Source organism: Bufo gargarizans, chromosome 3 (assembly GCF_014858855.1).
Source record: "Bufo gargarizans isolate SCDJY-AF-19 chromosome 3, ASM1485885v1, whole genome shotgun sequence".
Classification (NCBI taxonomy): Eukaryota; Metazoa; Chordata; class Amphibia; order Anura; family Bufonidae; genus Bufo; species Bufo gargarizans.
This window is the reverse complement of record NC_058082.1, coordinates 515790502-515812736: the sequence shown is the minus strand read 5'-3', so window position 1 is coordinate 515812736 and position 22235 is coordinate 515790502. Positions and strand designations below refer to the sequence as shown.

Genomic DNA, 22235 nt, shown 5'->3' with positions numbered 1-22235 from the left:
AAAGACGTATTTACTTTTTGCTAATTTCATAATTCTTAGCCATCCAGTTATTGAACATCTTTCTCACATAACCCCCTTCCAAAAATTAAAATTTTTCATGATTTTAAATTCAATATACACATGAATGAAGTATTGGTTGGCACTTTGCCCAAAATAAACAGGATATATATCTTCTTGATTATTTTTTACAAGGTCCACATTCGCTTGCAAGTCCCTGACTATATAAAAAAATAAAAACTAGCTAATGAACAGAAATGGCAACCAGATGCAGCCAAACCTTCCCTACCCAAAGAAGAAAAAATTACCAAAATTATCTGGGCATATGAATACAGGCCGGCTGCCAAGGAACAGCTACCTGTAGTGTCATCTGCAGAAAGGTTGTGAACGCGTAGTCCAGATGTTCCAGTTGATCTGCATTCCAGAGGGATTGGCAAAGTACTAGGAGTGGTCTCCATCTATTGAGGCATCATAAATGGGGAGATATGGCGATTGAGATGGTCATGGGAGCTGCTGGATACCCTGAGGAGCATGTTGTGTAGGGCAGGCATTATCTTCTTAGAACATCACATCTCCTAACAGATTTAAAAAATAAATAAAAAAAAGCGACATTCTACAATGTCCTGAACATACTGAAAGCTGGTCATTGTTCCCTCCACAAATAACAGACAGAAATGGCCATGGTAGCTAATTGCGTCTCACACTATGACACCTGGTGGCACATTTATTAAGTCTTAATAAACCTTGCCCCAGGCACTCAAAATACCTGCAACATCCAAAGCACCTCATCCACCATCAGGCCTGGTCCCTACATCCAGAGTGTGCCCCAGAGGAACTTGTGTCTACCTCTCCTTCACTGCCGCATGCCTGCCCAGGGTTCTCCTCCAAACAGTCTGGGTGTTTTTCCTGTCACAATAAAGCACTGCTAGTATGCGGACATCTAATTTTTCATTTTTAGACTTCTGTGGACTAGTCTCATATTCAAGAAGATAGGTTGGCACTGCCCTTCAAGAGCATATATCAACATGAAGGGAAGACCCACAATATAAGTATAGAAGTTGAAGCATTCAGCAGAGCACAATATAGAAGCTATTTCATACTGCTTGGATATTTTTGCTCTAAGGTCCAATGGAAAACCTGTAACAGGGTTCCCCACCTATCAATGTGTCATTTGTCATATGGGTATCGGTCGTGTGCATGAGACCCAAGACAAATGATCACTAGGAATATGAGTGTTTATTTCTACTAAAAATCTTTGTGTAGTTTCGAGAAATGAGACTTTAAAGTTTGTGATGAAGTCAGTAGCCTCTACTAATATCTTGTTGTATTCAGAACAGAGGGCTGAAAAGGAGTTTGTCCAGGACTTCCATATCTATAACATACCCTTAGAATAGATCATCAATATCTAATGGGAGGGGGATCATCCGATTCCTGGCACTCCCCCAGATCAACAGTTGAAGTCACTGTGCTTGGGGCGGGCACTGCAGCTTGTGACATTAAATCCATCAATCAAATGGCCTTTGTGTAGCTCAGTCCGATACCAAGCTGCTATACAAAGGTATGGTGCTGTATTTGGTACACTATGATTTGGTCAGGGAGCTTGTCCAAGCACTGCGGTCCCATCAAACAGCTGATCAGTGGGGGTGCTGGGAGTTTGACTCCACCAATCCGATATTGATGGCCTATCCTTACCATAGTTCATCAATATACAAGTCTCAGAAAACCCCTTTAGAAGTGCTATAAAACAAAAAGAGACATAAAACAATTCAGGCACTTTATTACATTAATACACAAATTTCTCAACATAAAACTAAAACCTGAACAGAAACAAAAATAAAACAAACCATGCTGTTGCCAAAGGAAAGGTGTAATAAATACAGACAACCCATCTATAAGAAGTCCTCTGTGTTTCAGCCTTGCATTTTATTCTTGCGAAAATGGTATTGAGAAATTAGCAATTTTTCATCTGAACATGGTCATTAAAAAACTGTGAAAACATTACAAAAGTTGTGCAGCAATCCACTACTGAGAAAATAGTATCTTTTATCAAGACTATTTATTTTTTAGTGCCGATGCTCTTAACGAAGCCCTGGAAAGTCAAGTATCTACAAGTAGAAGCTCTAGTGGATAAGATTCCTCCTGAAGCTCATGGAAGTCGGTTACATCCTTGGGGCTGGGTTCTTCCATCCCTGTAATGAGAAACATCAGAATATATGTTCAATATATTGAAGTGCTTTAAATAATTATTTTCTGTTACATTGTTTCTTATCTGTACTAAGGTGTTTATCCCAACCCTAATGTGCGGGTGCGTTGCGGGAGCACGCGCAATTTTTCCGCGCGAGTGCAAAACATTGTAATGCGTTTTGCACGCGCGTGAGAAAAATCGCGCATGTTTGGTACCCGAACGTCTTCACAGAAGTTCGGGCTTGGGATCGGTGTTCTGTAGATTGGATTATTTTCCCTTATAACATGGTTATAAGGGAAAATAATAGCATTCTGAATATAGAATGCATAGTAAAATAGCACTGGAGGGGTTAAAAAATAAATTTAACTCACCTTAGTCCACTTGATCGCAAAGCCGGCATCTCCTTCTGTCTTCATCTTAGCTGTGTGGAGGAACAGGACCTGTGGTGACATCACTCCGGTCATCACATGATCTTTTACCATGGTGATGGATCATGTGATGACCGGAGTGACGTCACCACAGGTCTTGTTCCTCCACACAGCACAGAAGACAGACAGAAGAGATGCCGGGCTGCGCGATCAAGTGGATTAAGGAGAGTTAAATTATTTTTTATTTTATTTTTAACCCCTCCAGCTCTATTGTACTATGCATTCTGTATTCAGAATGCTATTATTTTCCCTTATAACCATGTTATAAGGGAAAATAATAATGATCGGGTCTCCATCCCGATCGTCTCCTAGCAACCGTGCGTGAAAATCTCACCGCATCCGCTTGCGGATGCTTGCGATTTTCACGCGACCCCATTTATTTCTATGGGGCCTGCATTACGTGAAAAACACACAAAATAGAGCATGCTGCGATTTTCACGCAACGCATAAGTGATGAACCCCATAGAAATGAATGGGTCTGGATTCAGTGCGGGTGCAATGCGTTCAACTCGCGCATCGCATCCGCTTGGAATACTCGCCCGTGTGAAAGGGGCCTAAGGCATAAAGCAAGTGGAATAATGATGGACTTTCTTGTATTGGCATACTTTAATTCATATACAAACTAAAATATATGTCCTGCTTCTATGATGTATCTCACAGAATTAGTCTTTGTTCACGTTAGAACACTATCCTACATATTTTTGGCATATAAGAGTTACTCACTGATATTTGAAAGGACAAAGGGGTGCACCCCAAACACAACAGTTAGGTGACTCAATGTAGGAGTACACACACTGGTCCCGACAGGGTGTGGACTAACCTGACAGAGTTGGTCTACATAATCACAACTCTATAGTGCACTGGTTACAAGTACCATGAGTCAGATTTTGGCAGGAAATCCTAACTATTTATTAAAGGGATTCTGTCACCAAGTTTTGGGCTATAGAGCTGCGGACATGCACGACTAGAACGCCGCTAGCATGTCCGCATAGGGCTGTGTGGTTTTAATTTCTTTAAAAAAGGATTTTATAGATATGTAAATGAGTCTTGTATGTGTCCAAGGGGCTGTACTAACCTTCCTGGAGCCCAGCCACGCCCGCCTGTGAAGGAGCCCAGCACCGCCTATGTCCTCCGAATCTCCTCCTTTCATCAACTATAGACTGCCGCGAGCTCGCGCATGCGCAGTGCTGGTATAGTGTTCCTTCCCTGTGCTGACATCAGCATCAGCGCGATTACGCAAATCTATAGTTGATGAAAGGAGGAGATTCGGAGGACATAGGCGGTGCTGGGCTCCTTCACAGGCGGGCGTGGCTGGGCTCCAGGAAGGTTAGTACAGCCCCTTGGACACATACAAGACTCATTTACATATCTATAAAATCCTTTTTTAAAGAAATTAAAACCACACAGCCCTATAGGACAGATATATTGCGGACATGCTAGCGGCAATCTAGCCGTGCATGTCTGCAGCTCTATAGCCCAAAACTTGGTGACAGAATCCCTTTAAGTGGACGCTGACTTAGGCCTCATGCACATGACTGAATGTTATTTGCGGTCTGCAAAAAACGGATCCACAGAAAATAAAGATGACTTCCGCGTGCATTCCGTATTTTGAGGAACGGAACAGCTGGCCCCTAATAGAACACTACTATCCTTGTCCGTAATGCAGACAATAGGACATGTTCTATTTTTTTGCAGAACGGAAACGGAATGCACACAGAGTAACTTCAGTTTTTTTGCGGACCAATTGAAATGAATGGTTCCCTATACGGTCCGCAAAAAAACAAGAAACGGAACCCACACAGAAAGAATGTACGTTCGTGTGCAAGAGGCCTTAGTCTGCAGTGGTATTGATGGAATAAAGTTTAAAATGGAAGGATCCTTTCACCAAGCCATCCAGCTAAAAGGATTTTCATTGTAACCAATGACATGTTTCAGCATTGTAGCGAGGCTTCCCGCAGGCTAAACCGGTATCCGCATGATGAAATGTGTCGCTTGTTACAATAAAAATCCTTTTATACTAATTGTTTCATGGAAAAATGCTTCTATATATAACTTTATTCCAAAGATACCACTACTGACTAAGCCAGCGCCCACTCTGGGAGTTAGGTTTCCGGACGGAAATTGGCCCTTCACATCTGGTACTCATTGATATCTGACAGATTTGCTATGCTTTCTTCAGTTGGAAAATAATATAAATTACCCAAATATCCCTCTCCCCATCCCATGTCATCTGCTGGACCTGGGAAGAGACATGTAGGGTACATGCAGGATATAATGTGCTGGTGTAAACCCATACACTCACCCACCACACAGTGATGGGGGGCTATTCTGACTGCCAAGTAGGTAAGGCTCTACATCCAGTACGTAGAATAGTGGACAGAAAGAAACACTTGCCCTTTTTTTTTAAAGGAATTATAAATTTGGCATTATCGTTACAATCCACCATTTGGTGTTGCTAAATAACACTACCCTTGTAAAAGTCAGGGATAGTCCACTGTCAATGGGATTTTATAACCTGAAACAGAATTTACCATCTTAATATTCTTTTATAACAACATTAAACATATATATTAATACTATGCTATATCCTGTGGATTGGGGATAAGTTGATATCTTGGCAAAACCCCTTGAGGGGCAAACAACCATTTACTAAAGGCTCTGCATTTTGAGCCACAACGCTGCATGTGTGAATAATAATACTAGTATAGTAATTTGTAAGTAAGCTGTTCAAAGTGCTGCCATCATTTCTTCTTTGGATCTAATATTAAAAGGGTTAATAATTGATAACCTGTCCTCAGGATAGGTCATCCGTATCTGTCCTCAGGATAGGTCATCAATAGCTCAAAGATGTGTCCAACTCCCAGCAACCCTGCAGATTGGCTTTTTATTTGGAGAGGCTGCAGCTCTCCAGTGAGTGCTGCGGCCTCCTCTCAGCTTACAAAGCACAGTGCCATCCACTGTATAGCAGTTGTCCTTGGTATTGCATCCCAGCTCCATTTACTTGAAAGGGACAGAGCTGCAAATAAGCCATGGGACTGGTGAACGTGACATCACTGCTCTAAGAAGAGGCCGTATTGCTAACTGCAGCCTCTTTAAAACAGCTTATCAGCATGATGCCGGTAGATGGACCAGATGCTGGTGACCTATCCTGAGGACAGGTTATCAATATTCAACTCCTGGAAAACGACTAACACTAATAGATAATCCATTAAACATAATTGATACGGTTGAAAATACTCACAGGTCCATCAAGTCTAACCTATAGGCAGATGCCAAATGCCTGACAGAAGGAATAATTTTAACCCTACTAAAAGTATGGCATCAGAATAAATCCCTGGGTCAACACCCCATCTCCAGCACGCTAGTATTCAGGCCCCTCCTAAACGTGATCAATAAATCACAACATCTTGTTCCATATCCTCCCTGTTCTTTCCTCCAGACATAAGTCATGGTTACTGGCCTAGACATAAAAATGTCATTAGAAAGATCTCTGTATGGTCCATTCATATATTAGTACATGGGACAGTGGAATCAGACATAATCTCTGTACACAGGTTAATTTTCAGTCTGCCCGTGTGTATGTTTATTATGTTTATCTAGATTTCCCGCATATATCCAATACTTGGGTTTAGAAGGCATTCATAAGTTTAATATTAGACTCTTAACTTCCTAATGAGTTAACATGGACTTTTCCTTCCATTCCTGGCTAAGCTTGTGACAGCAGTAACACAGCCCATGCCCTTAAGAGTGCCATGAATCACCCCCTACATGTAATGCCAGACTTATTGTGGACAGCTAACAGCTAATAAAAAAAATATAAAATGTAGATGGTTAAATCATTACCAAGTTAAATTGAGTTGAAAGTAAGCTTGAAGAACGTCTAAGCAGGTGAACGTAATGTCTGTGTGGTTACCACTGGGTGTGGGTTGGATTTCCATTGAAAAACCAAAAAACCCTAATGTGGTTATACAATTTAAAGAGATCTTGGAACTTTTGGAATAAAAAAACAAGAACATTTTTTCAGCTTCCCAGAAGACATATTTTGGTGGCCCAAACCTCATCCATTAAGAATAAGAAACCACCTTAAAAAAGACATATACTTTCCTGTCAAGTGGCCGAACGTATGGAAACTGTTGAGCGGGCCGACGCTCCATTGTTTCCGAAGCTCCCTTTGTAGTGAATGGAACCTACACACATAGCGTAGCACAGATATGTATGCTGTTTCCACAAGTTAGGAGTTACAGAAGCAGTATAGCTTGTGCCGATATGCTGTTTATAGAGCTCCCATTCACTGCAAAGGAAGCTTTGGAAACAGTGGAGCGTCGTCCTGTTTGGCAGTTACCTTAAACTTGGCCATCTGGGGCTAGCCCTTAGTCCCATTTCACCATGGAAATGGGACAACCCCTTTAATATTTTCTTTTCCTCTAGGTAATACATCACAATCACCACAGAGAACCTGTAGTCTGGTGAATACATTGGCGTCATTGAAGTGGTTTCATTAGGACAACCCTTATCCATATGGCCTATTGGGGCATATGGACATCACAGTGGGGTCCTCACACTTGGAGCCATAATATATCAGCCACTAGAGCCGCTTTGTATGAGCACTCCCATTCTGGGAAACTGATATTGTCCTTGTATTACATGAATGCCCATTGATCGTAATTTATGCCATGTAATAATACAGGGGAAAAGCACATTCCACATTTGCAGTAAAACTTTTTGAAGAGTTATGCACTGAGTGGGGTTAACTGGGAAATGTAAGTAAGAAAGATTCCAACAGATTTATCATTTTTAAAAATACCAAATGGTTCAAAATGTAGAGTAAATCTATGACTGCTTATAGTAGATATCTTGTGAACACAAGTTCCTTGGAGTAGGGTTCCCACCCTGTCTATATAGGTTAGAAAAGACTCCAGCACTCCAGAGTTTTTCAAGGTACAAAATGTGATTTATTTACATGCCGCTACACATGCGACGTTTCGGTCCTTTGGGACTTTTCTCAAACACATACTGTAGGTCTAAATTTACATTCACATATCTTCATAAAATCACATGAACTATTGTCGCAGGACTTCCGGTTCCGGCGCCACCATGGTGGCATCTAACCAGCTCCATGCACAAAACCTCCCTTTCAAACCGGAGAAATACCGGGACAAGCACCACCACAAGTCAGGTGAACATCTATGGAACGTTTCCTTTTGAACATGGGGAGCAGAAATAAAACCAAAAGTCAAGGTAGGCAGACGAAACCCTCAGCGCGGGACACAGACATGGTGGAGGAGGACCTGCTGACTCCTTTCTCACAACTAACCAGTGTCCAAGAGGATTATACAAGTAAGGACACCGAATCTATTGGGGAGGAACCGCAAATAAACTATACAAAACTAGCAATAGAAGTAGCCAGCAGGATCCTTCCAGATCTTCAAGAATCTCTGTCGAGCACGGTGGGAGCAACATTACAAGCCCTCCAAGTCACTACAGCCAAACATGGTGCCAGGCTGGATGGAGTTGAGCAAAGAGTACAGCTGCTGAGGTTCCTGCCACAAAATAAGAACTCACCTAGAATCAGCACTGCGGGACAACAGGTTACTAACAGAAAAAGTTGACAACCTGGAGAATCGATCCCACAGAAACAGCCTGCACATCATAGGCATCTCAGAGTCGATTCCCGCCCAAGATCTTGTGCACATTTGTGAAAAAGACATCCCACCAGCGCTGGGAATGCAAAATCGCTGCAAAGTAGAGAGAGCACACAGAATTGGTCCAGATTTGAGATCTAATGAGGATAATAACCTAAAAGCTCCAAGTGCTCTGGCCAGACGCCCTAGACCAGTAATAAGTGAAATACCTGGACTTTACAGACAAAACAGCAATCATGCGATCCTTCAAACAAAACAGGTCAGCGGTGGAAATTAATGGCCAAAGAATACTGATCTTTGGAGATTATTCAGCGGAAGTGCAAAGAAGTATGAGAGAATTCTCAACTATTTGTTCAGAGCTGTACGAGAGACACACCAGGTTCGGGCTTTTATACCCTGCACTGCTGAAAGTTTTTCATGCAGATGGCACCATAACTACAGTGAGGAACAGAAGTATTTGAACACCCTGCGAGTTCACCCACTTAGAAACCATGGAGAGGTCTGAAATTCACATTGTAGGTGCATTCCCACTCTGAGAAACAGAGGGAATTTTTTTTTAAAAAAATCTAGAAATCGCATTGTATGATTTTTAAAGAATTTGTCTTGCACTGCTGACCAAAAGTATTGAACACCTGTGAAACACCAAGAATTCTGTCTCTCAAAGACCTGTTACTGTGCCTTTAAAAAGTCCACCTCTACTCCACTCCACTCATTAATCTAACTTAGTACTCAGCACTCTGAGCTCTTTAAACACACCTGTCCACCCAACAGTCAAAATACAGACAAAATTGTGGACCTCCACAAGGCTGGAAAGGGCTACGGGGCAATTGCCAAGCAGCTTGGTGAAAATAGATCAACTGTAGAGGAGAAATTAGGTATTTATAATTGTGGTATGAACTTCACCCTGCTATTATATGCTCTTCTTAATCGATGTACAATAATGCCAATTTGGAGATTTATAACTTTGTAAAAGTACTGATAAGCGTATATATCTGGGGTGAGGGAAGCGGGGGAGAAGAAATAGAGGAACTACGGCAAAACAAACGGGAGGAAAGCGGGGAAACCACATCTTAATTTGGAAAATACGATCTCCCCAGGAACAAAAAAAATCTGATTGGTCCAAACAGTTAATAACCAGAATGATTAAACAGCTGAGTTCTCCAAACACCTTTTCTATAAAAAAAAAAAAAAAAAAAAAGGGAGAAGCGACTTGGGATAAAGATAATATAGTGACTCAGGATGAAGATAATATGGTACATCATGTAGAAGCACTACATGATGTACCATATTATCTTCATCCTGAGTCACTATATTATCTTTATCCCAAGTCGCTTCTCCCTTTTTTTTTTTTTTTTTATAGAAAAGGTGTTTGGAGAACTCCGCTGTTTAATCATTCTGGAAAGCTAGATTAGAAAGGAACCCCAGTGATGTTATTTTCCGATTATGCGAGAGAGACTCAGAAGGAAAGGAGTAGATTTACTGATGTGAAAAAAGAACTTCGTTTGAAGGGGGTCCAATAATTAAGGGTGAAGTGGAAAGGGAAAACATGTTTTTTTTTTACTCTCTGCAAGAGGCCAGAGTGTGGATGGGGGAAAATATATCTGGACATAATGGTTGCACTGGATTCCCAGGGGGAGTTATGCTAAATCAAGAGAGCCAGGGGCTGTTTCAGTCTTATGGGTCAAATGGTAGGGGAGGTGGGTGGAGGTGGGTAAGGGATGGTTACCTCCTCCTTCTTTCAGCTTTTAATTTTTTTTCTCTCTCCTTCACTCCTCCGGATCAGTCTATGGTATTCTCAAGGATGAGCAAGTTACATCCTTGACCTTTTTGTTTTGTTTTTTTTCAGGTTGGTTTATCTTGCTGTGAGAGTATTTATTCCAGTAATTATTAATTGATAGATGTGTATAGTGTCATGGAATATTAGGGGTTTAGGAACAGGGGTTAAAAGAATCACAGTTTTTAATGTAATTAATAAACAGTTGTCAGCAATTATTTGTCTTCAAGAGACGCACTTGATTAAAGAAAACTGTAAAGTCCTGAAGAAACCATGGGTACAACCAGCCTTTCACTCGGTGTTCTCCACTTATTCCAGAGGAGTCAGTATCTTGATTCATAGGGATATTAAAATTACAGTAAAAGGGCAGTTAACGGATAGGGAGGGGTGTTTTGCGTTTTTTGGATTGCATTATTAATAACCAAGCTTGGGTAATTGCGAGTGTATATATTCCACCACCTTTTACAAACTACATGAATTTTCCACAAATAGGAGGGACAGGGCACTATTGGTAGTGGGGGACTTTAATATGGTAATTGAGGAGGGGGTTGATAGGTGCAGAATGGAAAAGAATTGCAAATTAACTCTAGATTTTAAAATATTATTCACAAACTTGATTGGGTAGATATATAGCGGTTATTAAATCCTAGTGTTAGAAAATGTTCTTGCTTTTCCAAAACACAAAGTATACAAATTGATATGGCATTAGTGAACAGAAAGGCCTTGCATGATATTATAAAAGTTAAATATGCACAGCATGGTGTTTCTAATCACTGTCTACTTATGGTTAATATTAGAGAAGATAAGATAGTTAGAGGAGGGAGAGTAAAAATTAAAATTGATTGGATAAACACTTTAGAGACACATGAGAAGATTCAAAGGGAAATACGAGAATTTTTTTTAAAGTTATAGTGTGGGAAGCGGGGAAAGCATATAAGAGGAATATTTATAAAATACACCACTTTATATAGTAGAGCTAAAGGGAAACAGATGAAAGAGATCGAACCAGAGCTGTGGAGTCGGAGTCGAGAAATCGGAGGCAATTTTGGGTACCTGGAGTCGGACTCTGCAAAAATAAACCGATTCGGACTCCTACTAAATTAAAATTGGAAAAAAATAAATAAAAAAATGTTCCAATTCACAAAAAGTTATAATTAATTACTTCTCTACTGTAAGAATAAAGGCCAATGCATGCAGTGCGTCACGTTACCGCAAAACGAACATGCTAAGTGACTGTGAAGAAGCGTGCTTTTCATTTGCTTCACTATATGGCACGCAGTGCAGTGTTAAGGAGCGGCAATACTTATACTTTCCATTGTGTTGTGTTCCGCTGTTACAGGGAAAGCAACGCCCATCTTAACCTAGCCTCTCACTGATAACTGATTAAGTAAATATGTTTTTTGCAGGACTAGAGACACTTGTAGGGAATGGATAGATCAATAGTTGTAGGGAATGGATAGATCAATAGTTCAAGACTGAAGCTGTAAACCATTTGAAAAACTGCGGTCATTCAGCTAAGGCTGTAAAAACTTGTAAACTCAGATTGTTAGCTTAAACTTTAAAACATGACTATGGGATTCTACTAGGGAAATCATGTTTCAAAATAAATGCCCCTTCCCCTTCCTGGATCCTCCCACTGACCTATCTTCAGCAGAAAATCAGCACACAAAGGAGAAGGCGGCAGCAGCAGCACCATTTTTGAACTGGTAAAGTTCCTGTTCCTGATGTTTATGCCTGCTGCTACTATCCAACCACTTGATAAAAAAATAAAACTTTGTTGTTTTCATTGTGTTTGTCTTTTGCTTAAACTGTTCAATACAGTCGACTGTTGGCTTCCTAGCTAGTAGTTCTGTGGTAATGACATGTATGCAGGGCTGTGGAGTCGGTAGATAAATGCTCCGACTCCCTCAGTTTTTGGTACTTCCGTCTCAGACTCCTCTGTATTTAATATGTGAATATTTTTTTTTACATTCCTTGAAGGAAAGAGAGGCAACATACATGTCATTTTTTTCAATACATGTCATTACCACAGAACTACTGGCTAGGAAGCTGCTGCCTTCTCCTTTGTGTGCCGAAGATCGGGCAGTGGGAGGATCCAGGAAGGGGCATTTATTGTAAAACATGATTTCCCTAGTAGAATCCCATAGTCATGTTTAAAGTTTAAGCTAACAATCTGAGTTTACAAGTTTTTATAGCCTTAGCTGAATGACAGCAGTTTTTCAAATGGTTTACAGCTTCAGTCTTGAACTATTGATTTTCCATTCCCTTCACTTATACAAGTGTCTAGTCCTGCAAAAAACATATTTACTTAATCAGTTATCAGTGAGAGGCTAGGTTAACCATGGGCGTTGCGTTCCCGGTAACAGCGGAACACAACACAATGGAAAGTATAAATATTGCCGCTCCTTAACTGTGCGTTGCGTGCCATATAGTGAAGCATATGAAAAGCATGCTCCTTCATGGTCACTTAACGTGTTTGTTTTGCGGTAACGTGACGCACTGCATGCATTGGCCTTTATTCTTACAGTAGAGAAGTACCGTATTTTTCTCAAAAGTGGGGAAAAAATAGCAGTGCATCTTATGGGGCGAATGCTGCGACCGTCCGGTGAATAGGCTGAGAGGGAGGAGAGGCTGGGGGCTGGCATCCATTTCTGTAATGGCAGCGGGGCCCGGTGCAGTCCCTGTATTCTACTACACCGGGCCCCGCTCACTGTAGTATACGGTAATCATATCTAACTTGTGGGTATTGTTAAAGTATTCCAATCATCTTAAATCTAGCGCTGTACTACTTACTACTAACTTCTTGGCAGTCAGTAGGCCAGGTGGGCGCTCATAGCGTAGCTCACTAAGTCACGCGCCTGCCCCGCCCACTTTATGAATGAAGCAGGCACCCGGCCCCGTTGCCATTACAGAAACAGATGCCGGCCCCCATTCACTACACAGGGACACTTATGGGGGGGGGGGGGGGGGGGGGGGGGGGTCTGTGGATGACACAAGATAAAATGCTATATATGTGCCATCCACAGATGCCCCCACAATGATCCCCCATAACAGTGCCATCCACAGATGCCCCCATAATAGTATCATTCACAGACCACCATTAGTTCAAAACCCACCAAAAGCACACCTTTTGGTTCAAATCTATATTTTTTCTTATTTTCCTCCTCAAAAACCTAGGTGCGTCTTATGAGCAGGTGCGTCTTATAGGGCGAAAACTACGGTAATTAATTATAACTTATTGTGAATTGGGACATTTAAACTTTTTTTTTTATTCCAATTTGAATCTAGTAGGAGTCGGAGTCTGTTCATTTTTTGCAGACTCCGACTCCAGGTACCCAAAATTGCCTTCGACTCCTCGACAGCCCTGCATGTATGTTGCCTTTCTTTCCTTCAAGGAATGTATAAAATACATTTGCATATTAAATACATCAGAGTCGAAAGTTCCAAAAATTGAGGAGTCTGAGTCGGAGCATTTATCTACCGACTCCACAGCCCTGGATCGAACTAGACGTTAAGAACTGTGAAAAGGAATATGTGGTGAACCCAACTGAGGCAAATTTTCAAAGATGGGAAATAAAACAACTCCAGTATAAAGATTTGCAGTATTCGCAGGCAGAGCAGCAAAAGAAAAAGTACGCTCAAGTATATTATTCTCAGGGACATATACCGGGAAAGTTATTAGCTTCAAATCATAAGTGCACAAAGGGATACTAATTATATTTTTCAGTTGCTTAATGGTCATAAGAAAGTTAAACAAGAAGATAAAGTACAGTTATTAAGGGGGTATTTTTCAGAAATGTATAAAAGCAGGTCCCAAGCTGTACCGGATGAAACCAGAAACAAGTAGAAGCCAACTTTAGAAGCCCCAATAACAAAGTTTGATAATATCCTTAAGACTATGGCTAAAAATAAATCTCCATGCCTAGATGGTATTCCCTTTGAGGTCTATGATAGATATAAAAAGGTTTTAATGCCCAAATTTCTGGAAATGTGGAATGATTCAAAACTAATAAGATCTTACTAGCATTACGTGAAGCATTGATTACCCCGACACTAAAACCTGACAAAAATCTCAGCTTAATGGACTCCTACCATCCGATATCTTTGATAAATACTGATAATAAGTTATTGGCAAAAATATTGGCAAATAGATTAAGAGTGGTGGCTACACTTATACATGAAGACCAGTCAGGGTTTATGCCCGGAAAACCAACTTTGGATAATGTCCGGAGAGATTTTTTAAATATACAGTTGAAAGCAAGTAATGTAGGGCAACGATTGGCAGTATCAATTGATGCCTCAAAAGAGTTTGACAAAGAGTTTGACAAAATAGAATGGCCATACTTGGTGGCTACATTAAAACAATTAGGGATAGGAGAAGAGTATATATCCTGGATAACACTCCACTATACGTATGTTAAAGCTAAAATAATAGTAAATGATGAGATATCTGATTCAATCAAAATACAGAGAGGAGTAAGACAAGGATGCCCCTTATCTCCATTGCTTTTCGCCATCGCAGTAGAACCCCTTGCTTCGCTAATAAGACAGGATAAAAACATTAAGGCGTTCGTATTTGGGAACAGTGAAGAAAAAAATAATCTCATTATACGCAGATGACCTAATGTTATACATAGGGTCACATGACTCTTTGTTACATATATTTGACATTTTTGAGCTGGATTAAAAATGAATTGGGACAAGTCGGCCTGTATTCCTTTAGATCCACTAGGAGACTTTTTACCAGAGCTTCTGGAGATCAAAAAGGCAGGTATCAAAATATCAGTAAACCCATATGATTATATAAACCTAAATTTGACACCTTTACCAAGTAAGGCAAGGTAAGAGACAAGATTCGGGCATAGAAGAAATGTCCCTTATCAATGGCAGGCAGAATAGCTTTGATTAAAAATTTTAGTTTACTACCTATGATCAATTATTTAATATGGAATGCCCCGATAGAGATCCCCAAAAAGATTTTTAAAACTCAAGAGAATTTACTTAGTGAACTAATTTGGAGGAATGAGATTACAATTGCTACAACTCCCAGAAAGTGAAGGAGGATTGTCTGTTCCAGATCCGAAGATTTATTTTTTGTCAGGTCAGCTCAGAAATGGTTTGGATTGGGGGAAAACTCAAGTCTGTAGGGCAATTCTGAGCTCAGAGGATAAAAAGATGTGAAAGACTGGGATATGTCAAGTATTAGAAACAGGTATCCATTTATACCAAGGGATCAATAACAATGTTATTGATGTATAAAACCTGGTTAAAAGTTTGAAATCTATGGGATCGGGGGACGGAGCCTGACCGTGCTGGATGGTGGAAGCAAGAGAGCAGCGCTCCCGCCACCAAGCCTCTCCTAAGCCTCTGATTAAGCACACTAACTTTACGGAATGGTGAAAATCCAGCCGAAGAACTCTCAGGGCTTCACAGTGTCTACCTTGGAGGACTCTCAACCCCAGAAAGATATGGAGAAGTTCGTCAGCCGCCAATCGCTCCAGCAAGCTGGGCTAGCTTCTAAGATGGCGCTTCGACTGAAAGACACAGCGCTTCCTCTCCCTGAACCTCAAGCCCCGGACACCGACGCTACAGCGGAATTCTCCACTTTACACCCAGAGGTGAGCGACCCCACCACCCTCACCAGGGATTATCTGGATGAGGCTTTGTCAAGGGCTCTGGCCCCTATAGCTGCTGATCTAGCGGTCATTAAAACGGAGGTCCGCCATATTGGGGAGAGAGTGGAGTCTCTGGAGCAGAACCAGGACGCACCGCTTACTTCTAATGCAGCGGTTAAGGTCACCCTGGACACCCACCGCACAGCAATAAACAGCTCCCTATTACTCGTAGAAGATCAAGATAATAGAAGTCGCAGGAAAAACCTGAGAATCAGGAACCTCTCCGAGGCCGCAGATAAGGAGGACTTATTCAGAGTCATGGGGGTTCTATTTGAGTTTCTACTGGGCCCTGACAGGGCTGAACAAGTTGTGGTGGAGAGAGTGCACAGAGCTTTGCGGCCAAAGCCTCCCCCCTCTGATAACCCCAGAGACGTTATATGCGGGCTGCTAAGTTTCAAAGACACGGAAGCTTTCCTACAAAGAGCCAGATCTATGGGAGAAATCCAGCTTCTGGGTTCCAAGATTCAGATATATCAGGACCTGGAATTCTGTTGGCCGTGAAGAATGGAGAAGGATCTTCTTGGAGATGAAGAAAATGTCATCAAATCCAGCTCATAGGCTGTTCCAATTCTTCGTGGTCCACAGATTGTACCATTCCCCAGCTAAATTAATAAAATTTTATAAAGAAGGTAATAAATGTGGAGGGGTAGAAATTGTGTTCCTATCCAAAAGTTTTGGCAGGAGGTAAATTACTCTAATCTGGGCTCTCCATCAAATAAAAATTTCTGCCACCATTGAAAAGTGTATACTAGGCAATATGGGGGATCTTGGGAACTCAAGTAAACAGGAGATTGTAGCTAAAATACTGTTTCAAGCTAGATGGTGTATTGTGAAGAATTGGTTAGAAAGTAGGGCTCCTACGATTAGGATATGGGAAAGGCTGGTTAAATGTTCTATAGCATGTGAAAGAATTTATATTAATTCATCGGAAAAAAGAGCGAAATTTGACAGAAGAGAGTAGGAGAGTGAAAAAAAGGAAAAACAAAACATTTTGTGTGTCTTTTTTTCGTTTCTTCCCCTTACCTCTATACTGTCAATACAGAGGGGCAGGGGAATGGAAGGAAGCAGGACAAGGAAACTCTAGGTTTATGCGAGGAGAGGTGGTGGGAGGAGGATGAATGTAAAGATGTAATAGTATATTGAATGAATTGAAGAAAAATTAAATTGTTTTCAAATATATTTGGAATGTTATAGATATTATATTGCTTTGGATTTCGATTTGCAATATTTTGTATGGTTTATGTTTGAAAATATATATATAAAATTCATAAACTAGAAATGCAGCCTAATTGTGGGCAGTCTTAAAGTCTACATGGCCAGAGAGGAATATGACTAGCAGAACCAGCTGAGCAGATTCTTTTTCATTACACAGACTTTATACAGACCTATAAAATCTCTTTAAAATGTGTTGGACGAGTAGTGATGTCACTTCTGGAAACAGCTTTTTTCCTCTCAAGTTTCACAAAGGCAAAAAAGTGAGGATTCAGTGATCTCAGTTATTATTTATATGAAAGCGCCATTAATTCCATGACAATATGACCGTTACATCATACAGGTTTAGTTAACGGGAACTGGTCACCTTGAACACACTGTCCTGCAGGCAGCAGGTTAAAGAACACGAGGCTGTTGTGTGCTGAAATGGGAAGTATTTGTCAGTTTCTCAATACTGTCCAGCCACTGCACAGCATTTCAAGCTTAAAGGGGTTGTGTCAAGAAGCATATTATTCTACATTTTGTTCAAAACTCCACCTGAATCTGAATAGTTTAGCAATTGCATGTAACTAAAAATGTACTATTATCCACTGAGCAATAAAATGTATCTCTATTTTTTGTCTGTCTCACTGAGCTGGTCAACGTGCTCCAGTTTAAAGGTCTCATGCACACAAATGTATTTTCTTTCCATGTCCATTCCATTTTTTGGGGGGACCGTATACGGAACCATTTATTTGAATGGGTCTGCAAAAGTTAATCCGTGTGCATTCCGTTTCCGTATGTCCGTTCCGTAAAAAACAAAACAAAAAAAAACCCCCAAAAAAAAAACATGTCCCGTTATTATCCGCATTACGGACAAGGATAGTACTGTTCTATTAGGGGCAAGCTGTTCCGTTCCGCAAAATATGGAATGCACACGGATGTCATCCGTATTTTTTGCTGATTTGTTTTTTGTGGACAGCAAAATACATACGGTCGTGTGCATGAGGCCTAAATCTTCAACTACCACCAGCCATATGTTCTGTGCAGCTGTGGCATTTACAGGGAGAGCGCTGTCAGGCTGAAGATAATCTAGCAGAATAACTGGAGCAATGAATGTGGAGATCTCTGGATCCATGTGCAGTGCCGGGCTGGTTCTAGCTTTGTTAGAAAGTTATTGTCATGTTCTATATTATGACTAATTTTAATTTAATGTCAATCATAGCGTAACCTGTTTAAAGGGATTCTCCAAGATTGGGAACGCTTTTTCAAATGTGCAGGCAGAAGTTAAAGAAAAAAAAAAAAAAAAAGACACTCCTATCACTGATCTGGTTCCAGCGCAGAGCTCTCTTCTCCCACTGGATGGGAGGTGTAAACATGCCATACACACACACACACACACACACACACACAACACCACTAGTGGCAAATCATTGGCCTCAATAGTGGCAGCGGTCACATGCTGTGTCTGCACATGTCCTTGCCGAGTCCTTTGGCGGGTCAACTATAGGGGAGGACGGCCACTTCTTAGCCAAATCCTCCAGAAATGGATAAAGGACGTTTAAGCATTTTGGCAAGGCGAAACGTCTATCAGGAAATATCAACTCCTTGGAAAGAGAGGAATCAAAATCCTGGTGGTTGGGGAAACATTTGGGAGAGTGACGGGACCTCCTAAAGGAAAAACCCGAGCTGGCCGATGAGGGTGCGGGGTCCTCAACCTGTAAGGTCTCTATAACCACTGTAATAAGATTGTCCACCATGGAGGACAGTTTAGACGACTGATCCTCAGGAGAAACAAAATCCTCATCTGAAACATGCCTCTTCCATGGAGGACAAGTCTGAATGAGACTCTCTGGTAGGTGTCGGAAAGGCAGAGAAAACAGGAGACGCAGACACTCTTTTGGGGGAGGATGGTCTGGCCCATTTAGCGGGAGGGCCGTGATGGGAATAAGCCCCAGGATCCCCAGAGTCAGACTGGTAAAATGACGGCCTGGCTGACAAACGCCCCAATATTTCCACAATAGCTTTGTTGGTATGGGAGACGTCCTGTACCATCCTAGTCTGGAAGCGTACCATCCTAGACCGGGAGCGCAACCCCCCCCCCCCCCCCCAAACGCCGGCCGGGAGAGAAGAGCCCGCGGGGAGCAGGCCAAAAAAAAAAAGCCCCGAACCGAACACCGTAACAAGACGGAATGGTCTGCAGATGGAGCGCACGGCAGATAGAGTGCTTCTCCCATGCCCCCCCCCCCCCCCCGCCCCCCATCCTGACCGGAGAACGATACCTGGAGGGGACAAGGCATCCATGGGGGAGTCCACAGAAGGTAATTAAAAAGGGGAGGGAGGCGGAAGGAGAGGAGCACTTTGGGGTTCAGAAATACTCACCTGTCTGACGTCTTCTGGCTCCATGGTGGCCATGGTGATCTAAAGGCTGGCGGGATGCAGAGGCTTTATGAACCTCTGGTCCTCCTTTACTTCTGGAGACCGGGAACGAGCAGCGGGCTTGGGGGACCCCCTGATCTCCCATCTCCTGGGTGGGAATGCAGGCAGCTAGGACTGCCTGAAATCCCACTAAAAGGAAAAAAAAAAAAAAAAAAGGAAAAATAAAAAATAAAAAGGGAAACAAATTGCAGACACTAAGCTAAAACTGATTTAGCTTAGTCCCTGTAGGAAGGGTATAGCTAAAGGGGAGGAGCTCACACCTTTAGTGTCCGCCTCCTAGTGGCAACAGCTATACCCATGGTCAAGCCTGTGTCCCCCAATGATATGGATAATAAATGAAAGTTCCTATTGTAGGACTGCAAGCAGAGCTCTTGAAAAAGGTCACAAGACCAGGAAAGATTTTTATTCACTGGAAGTAAACAGTGAAGATTCTTATTAAAGCACTGTAAGCAGAGATCTTAAAAAGGTTAGGAATGCATACAGAGAATTATATAGAAAAATCGTACAGTTTTTCACTGGAAGAATAAGGTGTGTTTGCTGAAAACAGAACCTCTCTAATATCTTTCCCCATCTTGGCTGCTTACTAAAATTTTGGATTTTCTAAAAACTTCATATATGATGTATGATTTCCATTATTCTGGAGCCTGTTAAAGGGAACCTGTCACCGGGATTTTGTGTATAGAGCTGAGGACATGGGTTGCTAGATCGCCGCTAGCACATCCACAATACCCAGTCCCCATAGCTCTGTGTGCTTTTATTGTGTAAAAAAACCCCGATTTGATACATATGTAAATTAACCTAAAAGAGTCATATCTTACTTGTGTGGCCAGAGAAGAGTCATATTTTCAATCTCTGACTCATCTCAGGTTAATTTGCATATGTATCAAATCAGTTTTTATACACAATAAAAGCACACAAAGCTATGGGGAATGGATATTGCGGATGTGCTAGCGGCCATCTAGCAACCCATGTCCTCAGCTCTATACACAAAATCCCAGTGACAAGTTCCCTTTAAGAGTACCTATACTCACATCAGCAGCAAATGACCTTGTGAATTATATTATGGTAAAGTGTGTGGCCCAGTTGCAGTCCTATTTTGTGGTTGAGCGGTGGCGCCTGCCTTGACGGTTTAAGTGTTAAAAATAAAGACAAAAAACCTGCTGTGACTCATGGAAGGAGGGAGTTTGATTTAATGTCTCCTACAAAGTAATCCCAGTAATGAATTTCTCCATAATAAAAACATAAAAATCAGCTCAAAATAGGAAAGTGCGAGTCGTCCTGGTGTCAGAGTGAACGCTGCTCTAGTCCTTTACGCCCAATGAAGTGTAAGACGTATCTGGATGTAGTTATTAAATAATCAGCTCTGGCTTGGGTTAGATTCAAAATGATCACGCTCAGACCTGAAGAATTACATTATAACATTTCTGACATTAAGTAGCAATCCTTCATTACTCCGGTTTAGAAACCATGAAATCCCTGGTTGTGGGCTATAAACATTACACCATAAAGCCTCATCCAGACGTCCGTGGAACACGGTCCGTGAGATACCGGACTGGCATTGCAGGAGCGCATGGCGTCACTGGCTGCTATGACGCCGTGCGCTCCTGCAATGCCAGTCTGGTATCTCGCAGACCGTGTTCAACGGACGTCTGCATAAGGCTTAAATTCTACAAAAACACAGGTGATCTAATGCAACTCCACAGATAAAGATGACAAACTCAGGGCAAAACAGGATTTACTGGCAAAAACTGCCGAATATAGAATATTGGATGATCGTTCGAAGGACCAAGCTTTATACGTCTGTGCGGTATCACAAGGGTGGGTAAAAGACCTGATGTAACTAGGGTGCAGGAGTGCGCAGGGACCAAGGTCTGGGAACTCTTGCATGTTGTAGGTAGAGCAAATGGTGGGCCTGGTCACATTACAGTGGGCAGAGAGACATGCGAGAATGACCTTTCTTGTATATTACTTGCTACAGAGAAGATTAAAAGAAAATGTCCCATATGAAGAACCCTTTTAGGAAACAAGCACCCTCTGGCAAGGTGATTGCCGTAGTATCATCAAGGGGCAGCGGCACAAGTTGCAGGCGAATGTAGAATAATACGGCCTCCAATTCAAATAAATGGATGACCAGCGGTTTGGTCACACCAGGAGCCATATTCTCCACTGGCTATTAGTAGGCGCCACAAACAGGACCCCCTAGGAATGCCTATATGTTCTAACAGAGCATATGTAGAGAGGTTCCTGGTCTTCGTACAGCTAACATACCCTGGGTATGCACCACCCACGAAGCATAGCCTTTAGGGATAATACAAACTAGATAGTTACGATAGATCTATTTGTCACCACAGTCTTTTAATAGGAATATACCAGGATCCTCTCATTGCCATCCAAGTGGCTTTTTATGCATTTGATCCTGGATTTTTATGACCTTGTGGATGTGTTCAGACTTCGGTTGACAAAGCAGGATTTCAAGACTTGGCTTAGCTTTGAACGCCATATGATTTCTCAATATCATTAAAGGGGTGGTGCAGTCATATAACACTCTATAGATATAATTATGTTTCCATAAAACAATTCACATGCTAATAAATAAAAGAATTTCCACTTTCTGACCACAACGCTCCAGAGAACACACCTGTGGCATGACGCGTCACCTGCTGATCATATGACTTCATCCACTTGTAACCCTGCCCCGTATGGCACAGTGTGCCTATCCTTTGAGGTCAGCTAAGTGCCTGATAGTTGGAATGCAGGTGAAGTGCCCAGTCGATAGCAGGTGACATCCTAGAAGCCCCGCCCTTAGAATGCCCGCTAGTTTGAGAATCGCAGACACACAGTTCACTGAGCGCTGCTGTCAATGTGTTTCAAGTAATTCTGTCTCAATCACTTGAGACATGCTAA

General features: G+C 41.8%; 1 protein-coding gene across 3 annotated transcripts in view; it reads right to left on the bottom strand.

Annotated features, from left to right (window-relative positions):
- Positions 1-1754: 1754 nt before the first annotated feature.
- BCLAF3 (BCLAF1 and THRAP3 family member 3) overlaps positions 1755-22235 on the bottom strand; it is a 76164-nt gene continuing 55683 nt past the window's right edge. For all 3 annotated transcript variants that reach the window (XM_044283975.1, XM_044283974.1, XM_044283976.1), the window contains one exon: positions 1755-2186. In XM_044283975.1, the coding sequence (XP_044139910.1) occupies positions 2157-2186 (30 nt within the window). In that variant the 3' untranslated portion in view covers positions 1755-2156. The remainder of the gene's footprint in view (positions 2187-22235) is intronic.